This window comes from Platalea leucorodia, assembly GCF_965183815.1.
Source record: "Platalea leucorodia genome assembly, chromosome: 4".
In the NCBI taxonomy this organism is placed as follows: Eukaryota; Metazoa; Chordata; class Aves; order Pelecaniformes; family Threskiornithidae; genus Platalea; species Platalea leucorodia.
The window spans coordinates 90,000,625-90,013,467 of record NC_138826.1 but is presented as its reverse complement, the minus strand read 5'-3'; the positions used below and the strand labels follow the sequence as shown (position 1 = coordinate 90,013,467).

The following is a 12,843-nucleotide window of genomic DNA, read 5'->3' as shown; positions in this document are numbered from 1 at the left end:
TCAAGGTAAAAAAGCAGAAAAGCATCCAATGTTAGGAAATTGCAATCCAATACCATGTAATTTAAACCTGCCATTGCCTCTCCTGTACTAAATGACATACAGATGGGTAGCTCTGTTCCCTCTACTTTGGGAACACAATTGGTCTTTTTATGAGTGTATATACATTACTAGCAAAAAATATTTTTGTTGGGACTGTTTATTTCTAATTGTACCATATTTTAATTACTGTCATAATTAGAGTGCTTTTTCCGTGCCGTATTTTGTCAGCTAATTTTTGCAAGCAATTGTCAAAGTTCTTTGAATATTTGGGAATTTGTGTTACTACTTTGGGAGTTTTCATTCTCAAAAGCAACCTTGTTGTTATTTTTTCTTTCCTGATGTGATGTGAAATTTTGCACTATACAAATGTTTTTTTTACAGTAATCCTTCTGTCTGAACTAAGCAAAGCATAAGACAAGATTTTCAAAGACGGGTCAATTCAATAGCAACCCTAATTTTTACAAGTTTATTGTTGAACCTTGTACAGCTTTGTGCATAAAGAAATTACTTGCTCCTCAGGGCTCCTATTCTAGTGCTTGAACGGTGAAAAAATACAATGGTTAATGTCATAAAGTAAAAGGACGAGGATGCGACTAGAAGTTAAATCAACCTTATTGGAATTCTAAAGATTTAGAATTGTTTTTCAGCTACTTAAAGGGTAATGAAATTGTTGGATGTTGTGGCTGAACATCATATGCCCATTACCGTAAGTCTCCAATATAGATGTCTTGTAAAGAACGTTTTAGCTGTAGTTGTGTTTTTTGCAGATTTTTTTTTTTTAACGATGGGAAAAAATGTTACTTTCTTGTGAATGATTGTGTGCGCAACAGTTTAGTGTATAACACACTAAAGGGCTTTGGCTGTAGTACATTGTCACTGCTCCAGTGGAATCACCTGGCTCTCACGCAAAATTCTTTTTTAAACTTGGATTTGAAGAAATAATCAGCTGCAGTTCAGCTGAGCCATTCTTCGTGCATTAGGGACCGGTCTGGTCATTGACAAGTGAATGCAGAAGCTATGCTGTGGCTGTCTGCCAAAGCAATTATTCAGGATTTAAGCTAAAAAGGCTCCTTCTCCCATATCCTCTCCCTTTGCAGGGTCATGTAGGGATAAAAAGGACTGTAAGGTGGTCTTTTCCCAGGAGGAGCTGAGGAAGCGGCTGACACCCTTGCAGTACCATGTCACTCAGGAGAAGGGGACTGAAAGGTAAGGCAGGACGAAGGGAACGCAGTCCTCACAACACAGGCATCTTTCTTTTCTCCCTCTCCTCTTACTGGTGCTTCCTCACCTTCCCCACCAAGTTGTTGTTTTTTTTTTTTCCCCCAGGATTTCTGCACTTGTTTACTAACCCCTACAAATTAACACCACTGCAATGACAAGCATCTGCAGCACAGGGGCCGAGGCCACGGGTCTTGTGTGACTTTTTCTTTTAATGAACACTGCATGTCTTATAAAGTCACCGGGCTCATGTTTAGAGTCTGTTTTTAGTTTACTACAAAATGTGTGGAAGTAATAGCGGTTTAGGTACACTTTTTTTGGAAGACATCGCAGTAAGCAGAACCACGAGGGAAATGGCCCCGTGCCAGGAGGCTGGAGTTTTGAAGGTGGCCATTGTAAGTATAGACGTTTTGGCTGCAGAAAGAAGGTAGCATAATTTAGTTCTTTTCCACCCCACTCCAATTTCTTTTTGAAGCACATGTGGAGAAGGTATTTATTGGCTCATTTGTGGTTGGAATGTCAAAAATTTTCAATAACTGCCCTCACATGGCTTTAGTCGCTGGAAGCCAGCCCCGAGTCCTGGAGGGAAAAAAAAAAAAAGGACTCGCTTCCAAGACTGTTTTTAGTGAATAAAGTCTCTCTCTCAGCTGATTCCAGCATGAAGGTAACTTGCCAAGGCCTAGCCATTTTTTGTTGTCTAATTTATACCACTGAGCTTGGCATACGGCCCTGGCTTTACCTCTGCTCCAAACGTACTAATGATGTAACTGCTTGTTTTCATTCATGACCTGAAAGGGCTCCCCACCGCACGTGGGGTCCCGGTTAATCGGCAGCACTCTTCCTGACAGCGCGTACCGGTGGCTGGATTTGCGGAGGGGGGACGGTCCCCCTCTCCGCCCCGGCCCCCTTCGTCCTCCCGCAGCCCCGGAGGGGCAGGGGGACGCTGGCCTCTGCCGGGAGGCCTGCCTTCCCCCCCGGCCCTCCTCGCTCTTGTGTACAGGACCAACAACGTGATTTAATGCACACAAACAATCGGAGATTAGGTCATTCTTAAAAATCCTGTTTATAAAAAAAAATTGGACCTCATAAAAAGGGTGAAAGGATAATAAAAACAAGCTGCCGAGCACATAGGCTTTTTGTTGGGCTAGCGCAGCTGATTCGTATTAGATGAATGACCTCCTAGCCTTTTAGATTGTTAACTTAGAAAAATATTCCCTTAAAGCTGTAATACTGCTTTTCAACTAAAAATATAAGGCGCACACAGCTTGAAATCGTGGACCAATTATTTCATTTTCAGCTACACTGCCTCTGTCGCCCCGGCAGCCGGTCGCGGCCTGACCCAGCAGCAGGGCTGCACAGCTCCCCGGCGGCGGGCACCCCGGCGCTTCACACCCCCGCCGCAGCAATGCGCCCACCACCACCACGGTTCCTAAAGACAGACCTAGAGAAGGGCGTCAGGTTGAGCTGGGTGTCAGGCAACCTCTGTTTACAAAAACTTACATTTCACTTGCCAGATAGGGGGAGATTCCAGTTTTTTCCCTTTTTGTTGTTGTTGTTCTGTCCTTTGAACTGTGGGACAATTTGCTTCCTTTTGCATGATACATAACACCTGAGGCACACTAATGAGGACATTCCCCTTTTCCTGTGCCTGCTTTATTTGCTGCCTTTAATAAAAAACAACTGCCATCTTCTGAATCGTGGGGGTTTTTCTGTGACATTTTTCTAAAGTCTTAGCTAATTTAACAATTAAAAAAACCCAAAATTCCTTTACTTATTTTTAAAATGTAGTGTTGTTGTTTTCCCAGTGCCTTTGAGGGGGAGTACACACATCATAAAGCTCAAGGAATATACAAATGTGTTGTTTGTGGGACTCCTTTATTCAAGTGAGTATGCTAAATACGGTTTTGAGATTTCTGTCTCTTAGGTTATGTGCTGTGTTCCCCTGTAATCTTGTGTATATTCCAGTACTTACATAATTGTATAAGATCATTTAAATCATTCAAATTGACAAAGGATACATGAGAAGCAACGTAAATAATAATCCTATAGTAAAATTAGTCTTACAGTAAAGATTAAAAATTTTAGTAAATAAATATGATAGCAAGATAACATTCTGGTAAAATAGGTAATTGGCTGTAAAAGGTAGTAATTCTTTTTTCCCCCTCTTTTTCTTCTTATACAGCCATGCCAACTAATTGTAACACAATCTTTCACTGTACTGATAGATACGAGTTTTGACTGTTGTTAGCATTACTCACGGGTAGCTTTAGGATCTGGATCCTGGGTGGCGATGCTGCATCCATGCTACAGCGTTGTATCCGACAATGGAGAAAAAAGTAGATGCTTTTTTAGCATTCAAGCAGTTAAGAAAACAAAACCCAGGAAAATTGCATTACTTATTGAATTTTCATGCATCCCAATTAGCACACATGGAGAGCTGGTTTAGGAACTGAGGCAAGGATTAAGAAAGAAATAATAACTTTCATGTCTTGCATGAAAAATACTCTTTAGAAGTACTGTGGGAATTACGGCCCTAAATTTGGTGCTAGAAGCAGTGCTGATTGAATTCTCTCAATCACTGCATTGTTCTGCATGGATTCAGTTGTTGTTTATGGTTTTTTTCTTATTTCTGGCTGCTTGTGTTCATTCTGCTGAAGAATTTCATTTTTTTGCTTGTTTTTTCCCTCACTTCACAGTGACTCAGTCTCTCTCACTTGAAGAGGTACCTTTACAGCAGCATGAAACAGGATGGTCAGGATAGCGCTAATAATAGAGAAAATTGGGTCAGTAATAGGTTACAAAGGAAAATAAAATTGATGTAGCTCCAGAATCACCAGATGTGGCAGTGATAGTTGTTCTCAAGAGACTGTCTGTAAAGATGAAAGAAGCACTTCATCTCTGTTATGTTTGATTCCTCCTGCCTTATGTTAGGAGGATTACCTGCATAAACTTCAGTAATAATGTGAATCTTTGAGTTGGAAAACTGATCGTTACGAACTCAGCCAAGGCAATATTCTCATGTCATGTGTTACTGTGGTGCTTGGCTTGGGGGTACAAAGTGGGGATCTAAAGTCTCTGTTACCTGGTTTTCTACTCTGCCATTTAGACATTCCCCTGCTTACTATAGCTAAATCTTTATGGGGGAAATCCTGGCTCTGTTGAAGTCAATTCAAATTTGGCAAATGAATACAATGGAGCCAGGATTTCACCTTCTACCTTTAAGACTGGCTTCCTTTCTATCGTCTGCTGGAGAAAGAGTAGGTTTTTTTGTGGGGTGAGATTTGGACAGCAGTAGTTCACATAAATGAATGTGAACTAGTTTCCAGTTGCTTTCACAATCCATTTAATATGGGAAAAAACTCCAATATGAGACTTACCTGTGATTATCTCAAGTGCGCAGTATGCTTTGGCGTAGTCTTGACTTTTTTGAATTAATGAGTTGGATTTCTCTCTGTGAAATGAGCTATATGGAAATGTCCCTGTTTTCAGATTCTCTTTGAGACTCCCCATGGGTTTTATGAGAGGAGAGAGAGGGAAAGAGGGAAGGTTTTTTTTTTATTTTTAATAAATCCCAGGCCAGTGGGCACCTGAAAAAAACACTTTGTTGATTGTGTCTCAAGGCTGCACTGGCCTTAGCCCAATCTCCCCAAAGTCTTTGTGTTGCTTTGTGAGCTCTTGCCACCTCTGGTCTACATGAAATTCAGCCAGTTGTTCTGAAGTGGCTGGCAAGGGTAGGAGCAAATGGAGAGGCCAACAGGCGTCGCATCTTCTTTCGTTGACTGACCCCAAAATATCAGTATATAATGTCTTCCTCAATGAGGGAAGATATACATTCTTGTATCTTCATGACTGCTTCAGCCCAGACAGCTAAAAAAGTGAGAAGGTAACATAGGTAAGAAAGAGAATGCAAAATGTATGCTATTTACTAAATTTTCACCACAGAGTGTAAATCACCAAAGTATTTTCTCAGGAGTAAGGTGGTAGTACAATACAAAGAAAGTCCATTGCCCCATTTAATATGCAAGCTGGGTTTTTTCTTTTTTGTTTGTTTTTTTTTTTTTAATTTCCAGATAGTCATCTGAAACTTGCATTTCCATTTGTTTCTCATTGGGTGTCCATTATTTTTTTTCTTTGTGTCGTTGTAATCTGTAAATATATATATTTGGACTATGGACCTGTCAGTGTAACCAGGAAAGAGACTGGAGCTTCAGCAGTAATATTAACAAACTTCAACTTTTAACATTTCTGATTTACGTTGTTTCATTACCATGTGACACACAAGGTCAGGGAACACATGAATTTTACACTTCAGATGAAAGACCTGGGTTTTGGTACGTCTTTAAAACAGAGCTCTGTCTCTATCACAGGAAAGATAAAAGAAACAATTAGGAATTTAACATCTCTTCATCTACCTACTTGTACTAGTGTTATGAGAAACCTCCCAAGCTTTATGGAGAACATGCTTTAACTTTTTCCACAATCAAAGGTGCCTCACACATAAAATCCATAATCATGCCGTTGAATCTAATTATTCCATCTCTGAACTTTCACGCCAGACAGTCTCCTACATCCCAGTACAGCTGCCTGAAGAAAGCAATAAATGAGAGAGACAATAAACTAATCTCAAGGACCTCCTTTTTCTGCAAGCCAGCCCTTATGTGGTTTTGTGTTACACATAGTCCAATCTAGCTGCAGGCTTATGCTAAAAGAAGCAGCCCGTCTCCCCCCACCTTTCTCTAGGGTGTTTTTTCGTAGCTTCCCCTTCACTGGACCTCACCTGGTGTGGCTGGAGCATGTCTCGATGCAGCACATTGATCTGATAGAAGACTAATCAGCCAAAGGAAAAAACCCTCATGCTTATCAGCTATACCTGCTTGTGTTAATTCTTTGTGAGCCACGTTCATCATGGCTGGACAGCCTCTGTGGCAAGGTTGTGCGTTTCTGTATCAGTTCACAGACTGCCACCTATGCCACTTGAATCCTCAGTGTTTTCTAAGGGTCAAGTGTATTTGCAAGATTGCACCTACTTTAATTTTTCAAGGCATTTTCTTGTACACTACGCAAAAATACCATTCTGTCCACAGCCATGGCAAGAGGAGGTTAGAGTGAACCTGAGTGGAATCTGTGACTCGTGCTATTGCCATAGGAGAGGAGCTATTCCATATTTAATAAACCACGGTCATGTCCTTTACCATATGCAGAACTGTGTGAGAAAGGTGTGGTATCGATGGGAAGTGGGAAGCCTGGGAGAATGATTTCCTTTTAAAAAAAGAAATATTATTGTTGTGTCAGTTTCCAATTTTTAGGGCCAAGGAATGAATTGCCAAGGCTTCATAAATCACCCACTGCTGCCTTTATTGCTTCCTGGAAGGAATTCTTGGTAATGGTGTTGGCTCTTCTGAACATGCGCAGGGAGAAATAGCAACACCCTTATTCATGTCATGTTTTCATTTGATTTTCGTTGAACTGTGTCAGGTCTTCTCAACATCTCTCAGACATCCAAAAGCAAATCATGAGAAAAGCAAATCGTGGCTGGGCAACGTTGCAGTGCCATTAGTATTGTACCCCTCTCATCTTCACAACACAAGGGACAATTTCAGTCACGAGGCTAGATCTATAGAAGAAATTTCCTTGCCCCAGTGCTGAGTGCTTAATTAATGGCCTTTAAGCTTTCTTAATAGTCTTTACATCCTTTGAGCAGGCCACATGACAATTCAGCACTGGCTGGCTGGCTAGGATAGAGCCCATATGAAGTAACTGCTGTAGCATCTCTCATAAGATCTAATAGAACTACTTGAACAACTTCATCTGCTCTGACTGACTCTTAGTTTTCTCACAAAACTTGTAGTTTTGTGTGTCAAAACCAACAGCTTCTCTTTTAATAAAATTTGTTTGGAGTAAGTTAGCTCTTGCCAGTGTAGGAATCGGTCAGCAGGCAGTATTACCAAACAGTTCTCGTCCAAACTCAGATTTTTAATAGGTCTTGTGTAGCTCCAAGAAGCTTGAGGATCTTAAAACTTGCAAGAACTTCTGCAGTTTTTTGTCCCCTAGAAAAGGCTAGTGGAGTTAAAAATCAGTAAAGTTGTTCTCATTGAGCATTGATTTCCTTTTGCTTAATCAGTTTTTGGTTGAAACCAGCCTCTGTTGCAAGTCTGCTGCATCGCTGTTGGATGACAAATTGTTATGCACTCCTAAAATCACCTCACCAAAAATGAAGACAGGAGAGTGCTTGTCTTCCTCAGAGCCATCTAGAATCTGGAGGTTTAATCCAGCTCTGAGGATGACTATCAATATGAATGCCGTATTTACTGCAGTCCCTTTGTGAATACAGCCCATGGCATCTTCCGCATCTGAACGTACCTGAATGCTGAATACACATCTAATCCTGCCCGAATACTGAAAACGTGCTAAGCTGCACGCAGCTTATCGCAGCTGTAGCATGGGGCCGTCGCTGGAGCTTGACCTGGTGATTACTAATTTTTGTGGTGGTTTGGGACAGGACTTTGTCCTCTTGGTCCTCACGAGCCCCTCGGAGCAAGAACGGTACAATTCTGCCCTTGGGTGGAGCTGCTGGGCGGCTCTCAGGGAAAGGCTCCTTTCACTGGATGCTTGGCAAGTGTGGCGTAGAGGAGCTGTAGTCATTACAGCAAATGATTCTGCACTCCTATTCGGCTCATGGGTAGTTTTTAATATCCTCTAACTGGCAGCTTCTTGGCTGGTGCTGAATGTTCGTTTCACTACCCTCATATAAGCAACGAAGTCTGGAAAGATTTTTATGTTAACGGATTAGGAGAGCAAGAGCGAGTTTGGAAAACAAAAAACACTTCATCTAATTTTTTCCCTTGATCCACAAACCACCTGGTCTTGTTTTTTCAGTAGATCAGCTCTATTGTACTGAGCTGGTTGCTGCCCACAAGTGTAGTAAGGCACTGTCTGAATTACTGCAGGCCAAGGTCACTGGCTGCACAAGGAGCCCATCGGATGAGGCTGCCAGCTACAAGCCAATACAACAGCAAACCTGAGGTTGCCTTTTGCTCGTGTTCTCCGGGTAATACCATCTCCAGCAGTGAAAACAAGTACAGGAATATGGGGGATCTCACCCCCAGTTTGCTAGGCAGAGAACATTTCAACAAGTATCCTTTCCAAAAGGCAAATATTGATGTAGATTTCCTAGGAGAAATGCGTTAGGATTCAAAAAAGAAGGAAAAGGGGACTTGAAACGTAACATTTGAAATATTTCACGGTCTCATTGAGACAAGCCTGTGAAATTGTTTTCATTTGCTTACTGCTGAGCATGGCTGAATTGCAAATCCTTGTTGAAGGTACTTAGAAATTAGAGGAAATAAATGCAAAGATTTCCATAATCCTAGAGATATGTATAGATAACTTCCACCGATTTTACTAAGAATTTCGTTGATATTTTCACTGTAAAATGTCAATGGATTCTTTGTAAACTTTTAAGTCTGATATGGAATTCCCCCTGTTTGAAATTCACACTGCTTTGCATTGACTGTTCATCAGTCACCCTGCTTGGAAGAACTAATTTTCAGCTAGTCTTAACCTATCTTATGCTTTACTATGTGTATGCATGTACCTGAAGTAAAAAAAGTAAAAATCAGGTAGGGAGGATTGTTATGGATTATGACTGCAGAAGCTGTAGTTTTCTATATTTATCTGTTTATAACTCTCACATTAAAATAAACTCTGGACAGAACTCACCCAGAGACCACTCATCGACTAACGTGATGTTAAAATGCTCTTTTTGAATTTGGCTTTTAATCAATATGCAGAACAGAAATTGTCCCAGCATCCATCAACAGTGACTCAGTCTTTTTTCTGTAGTCTAGGACAACAAGATTAAAAATATATCTTTAACCAGGCTTCTAAGGAAGTAAGGCTTACAGCATCATGCCGTCTGTGTGTCAATCCTTTCCTAATAGTAAAACTGTATCATTTAATCTACTTGCCAATTTCAGCCAAATTTGGCAGGGGAGTAAGCTATTAAACCTCAAAGATATTAAGTTCCTAAAACTTTCATGAAATTGGGAGAGAGATCACATTCAAGCCCTCTCTGAGGGGAGACCTGAACAAGAGTTCAACTATATTATTAGATTATAGTAGATAATATTATTGTAAATAATATATATATTATTGTATTATAACAGAGAATCCACATGAGGGTGGAAGAGAGAGAGGCATTATGAATATCCAGCTCTGGGAAGTAGTTTTGCCACCTTAGACACGACAGGATCTGTCCCCTGGCCACAACACAGCAGCAAGGCCAGCTTTGCTCCTTCTGCTGCTCGAGGAACTACTTGGTTCTTAACACTCAGGGGCTTCTCAAATTCCCTGATGGTGTGGGTCTCATAAATTCCTAGATAGTTACATCAGGTATTAATTTTTACATTGGAATACTGCTGCGTTTTTCTTTCTGGAAGCTTGCCTTGTTATTTGGCGTTTGGGCTCATGAGTGAGATCAGTGACCGCTTCCAAGTAACGGTTTGCGTTTTCAGAAGGGCTGTGTCCATACTTGTAAATAAAATGGACACAAGCCTCTTCTCTGGCCCTAAAGGCAAGTGACAAGACATGGCTTGTGTTTGTTAGCCTAAATTCCTCTCTGAAACAGCGTGGCCTGGTTCATCCTGCTTGTGGGGAATGGCCCGTAGCCTGAGCCTCCCCTGCAGCTTGCCTCAGTCCTGTCTGGGAGAGTGCTAGTTCGCATGAACATGATCTGGGCCAACACAATGTCCAGGGACATGTTCACAACGGAGCATTTCTGTCCTGGCCGCCTTTTTAGCTTGCTAGCAGTGCTGTAGCCAAGAACGCTGACACTCCAACTTGGTATTTTCTGTGCTATTGGGGGCAAACAGGAAAGAGAGAGGAATGATTTTATTCTGCTCAGTCACCTGGGCCAGGACATTGTTTGGCTTGGATTGTATCAGGAGCGTGCTAGATCCTTGTCTCTTCAGCAAATTGCCTATGCCAATATAGAATAAAAAGTTCGTTCTTTGAAAATGAAGATGTACCGAAGCCGCACCTATCATCTTTATAACTGCAACAGATCTTTATTCAATCAAAGTCCTTTTCAGAGGGGAGTAGCATTTTGAATGTCTGCCCCTACCAATGTTGTGTTTAGCATCCTTGAAGCAAAACCTTGCAAAGGAACAACTTGGTATAAACTGCTAATGCAAAGATGTAAGAAAGCCAAGAGGAGTCAATGTCTCCTTCAATGTTGAAATGAAAGGATTGGAACTGCAGAGGTTTCACCAGGTGCTTTCTGAGAGAGCTGTGGGGCTTTCAAAGGCTGTTCCCAACGATGGGCTTCAACAAAACGTGAATAAACCTGATAAAGACTTCATCAAGGAGGGTGAAACAAAAAGGCAGTTGTAACGCAACAGTAGAGGTTGTGCAGTAAGTCCTCTTTCCCCTCTCCTTGCCAAAAGCCCACTTCACTGGCAAATAGCAGATCTGTGTTAGCTTCAGCTGTAGTGTGTCTGGTCACGCCGTAGTGTGTGGCACTGAACAACTGCACTTCGGTCATACTTCGGAAGGCAGTAGTTGAAAATACACACTACAGGAACACATGGTGATTATCATTACTCCATTTCTCTTTTTCTCAGTACTTGGCAGTCTGAACATCTGGTTTACAGTGCCTTTTAAAAGGAAGAGGTCAAAATCCTGTGCCTCTTTGCAGTACAGACAAAGTGACCATCATATATTTTATTGTTTGTGTTTGATTTAATTATTTCTGGAATCTTTAAAAGTCTTGTGGCACCTTGTCCTTAGCTAAACCTTTCCAGTAGCTCACTATTTCCTTGCATATTTTGTGTTGGTAGATGAGCTACTTGGCATTTGTATTGCCATGTGTTGTGTGTATTTGAGTCATACCATGGTTGGAAATGGAAAGCACTTTATAAATATCCTCTTGCTCTATGCATATGGAATCCTTTCCAAAGATATTTATGAATGATTCCCTGACTTTCAGAGTACTCCTATGGGGCAAAAGTAGAGAAAATATGCACAAAGCTATTCTCTGTTTGTTGGTTTGGTTTTTTTTTCCCTTCTTGGTGTGATAAATGATAAAAGACAGTTTGTAAAGTCAGTGCCTGGCTCTGTAAGGTGCGTCTTGTTTGGTAGGGCGCTTGGGTTGGATATCAGAGTATGTACAATGATAACAATATACAGAGAAGTTTTTCCTTCTAGTTAATGTAGTTTTAAAAGTATGAAGGAGTCAGAGTGAATATTTTTGTGTGTAGCAAAACATCCCTTTGGAACGTACTGTCAGCATTTACTTTTATTCTATTGGCCATTTTTAGGTGTATATTTTTAACAGCTATGTGCAACTAGTTTTTGATGCCTGTCTAGCATGCTGTCAAGAAAAAAGATGTAAATACTGGAAGATCTAGGGGAAAAGTGCTGGTTCCATTGAAATTGCTGGAAGCTTTGCCATTCCTTCAGGGAGCCAAGATGACTGTGCTCTTGCGGAGTGCTTCTCTCACATCTGCTAGTTGTTGCTTATTTGCAATGCCAAAGACGCTTCATTATTTTCCTCCCTTTTTTCTGTGCCTTTCTAAGATCTCTAACAATTTCTGTAATACTGTGTCCTAAATTTTGCATTGTTCTCCCAAGGTGACATGGTGACCGTAACGTAGGTGACCCTTCACCTCTCAATGGCTCCTCGCGCTACCTCCCATGTTGTGTTTTCTTTCATAGCTATTCTTCTGTTGCCAGACAAAGTTCTATTCATTTGTCGCCCTGTATCAGTTTCCTGAATTGCTGCCCAGTAACTTATGACTGTTTGGAGCTTTGGTACTCATTACAGTGCCCAGTGACCCTTGTGACCCTCCTCCCCACGTACTCTCTGCCATCTTGGCCCCTGGGCCAGCTTGTTGATGCTGCAAGTCGCAGTGCCATATGTCCGTGCCAAGCCATGCAGGCTGAGAACCAGGGTCTGTCTTTGACCAACTAATACCACGTATCTAGAACTCGGGCAGCGACAAGCTGATTGTGCAGATAAACAGCCACTGATGGTAAGATTCGTATGTTGTCCCTGACTATGTAGGTAGTGAGGTGTGGCTGATACACTGATGAGCAAGAGAAAACAGTCTAGACAGCTATACTGCAGCTTGAGGAGAATATTGTAAATAAAATACTGAGTAAGTGGCTTTACCTGGAACTCGGTGGAATTCCCCCCAGTTACCAGCATGCACCTTTCGCAGAGTGGGGACTTCATCCTGCTGGGCCTAAATACCAACTGAAATACACTGCCAAACAGGAGCGTGGGCTGGTGCCCCGGGAAGTTACTGGTGGTGGTATTCGTGAAGGCACGTCAGCAGCATGCTTGCTTTGTTCAGTGCTTTTGGTGATACTTTATAGATACCAATTAGGAAGAGAAGTTATGGTTTTTTCCCTTCCATCTTTTCACCATCTGAGAGTTACATTTAAGACATAAAAGATTGTGAGCACTGGGGGAAGGTGGAGAATGAGCAGGAAGGGAGAAGGGTGTTGTTTCCTTTCTGATGGCTTTAACTGTAACTAATAGTGTAAACATGTTCATTTTTTATATCATGATTGATTTGATATTCA

The 12,843-nt window shown here is 41.5% G+C and overlaps 1 protein-coding gene across 1 annotated transcript in view; it reads left to right on the top strand.

Annotated features, from left to right (window-relative positions):
* The window catches only part of MSRB3 (methionine sulfoxide reductase B3), a gene marked incomplete at its 5' end in the record, with an annotated part of 86,647 nt that overhangs the window by 32,010 nt on the left and 41,794 nt on the right, over positions 1–12,843 (top strand). The window contains 2 exon segments of the mRNA XM_082310610.1: positions 1,137–1,245; positions 3,063–3,140. Of these exon segments, the coding sequence (XP_082166736.1) occupies positions 1,137–1,245; positions 3,063–3,140 (187 nt within the window).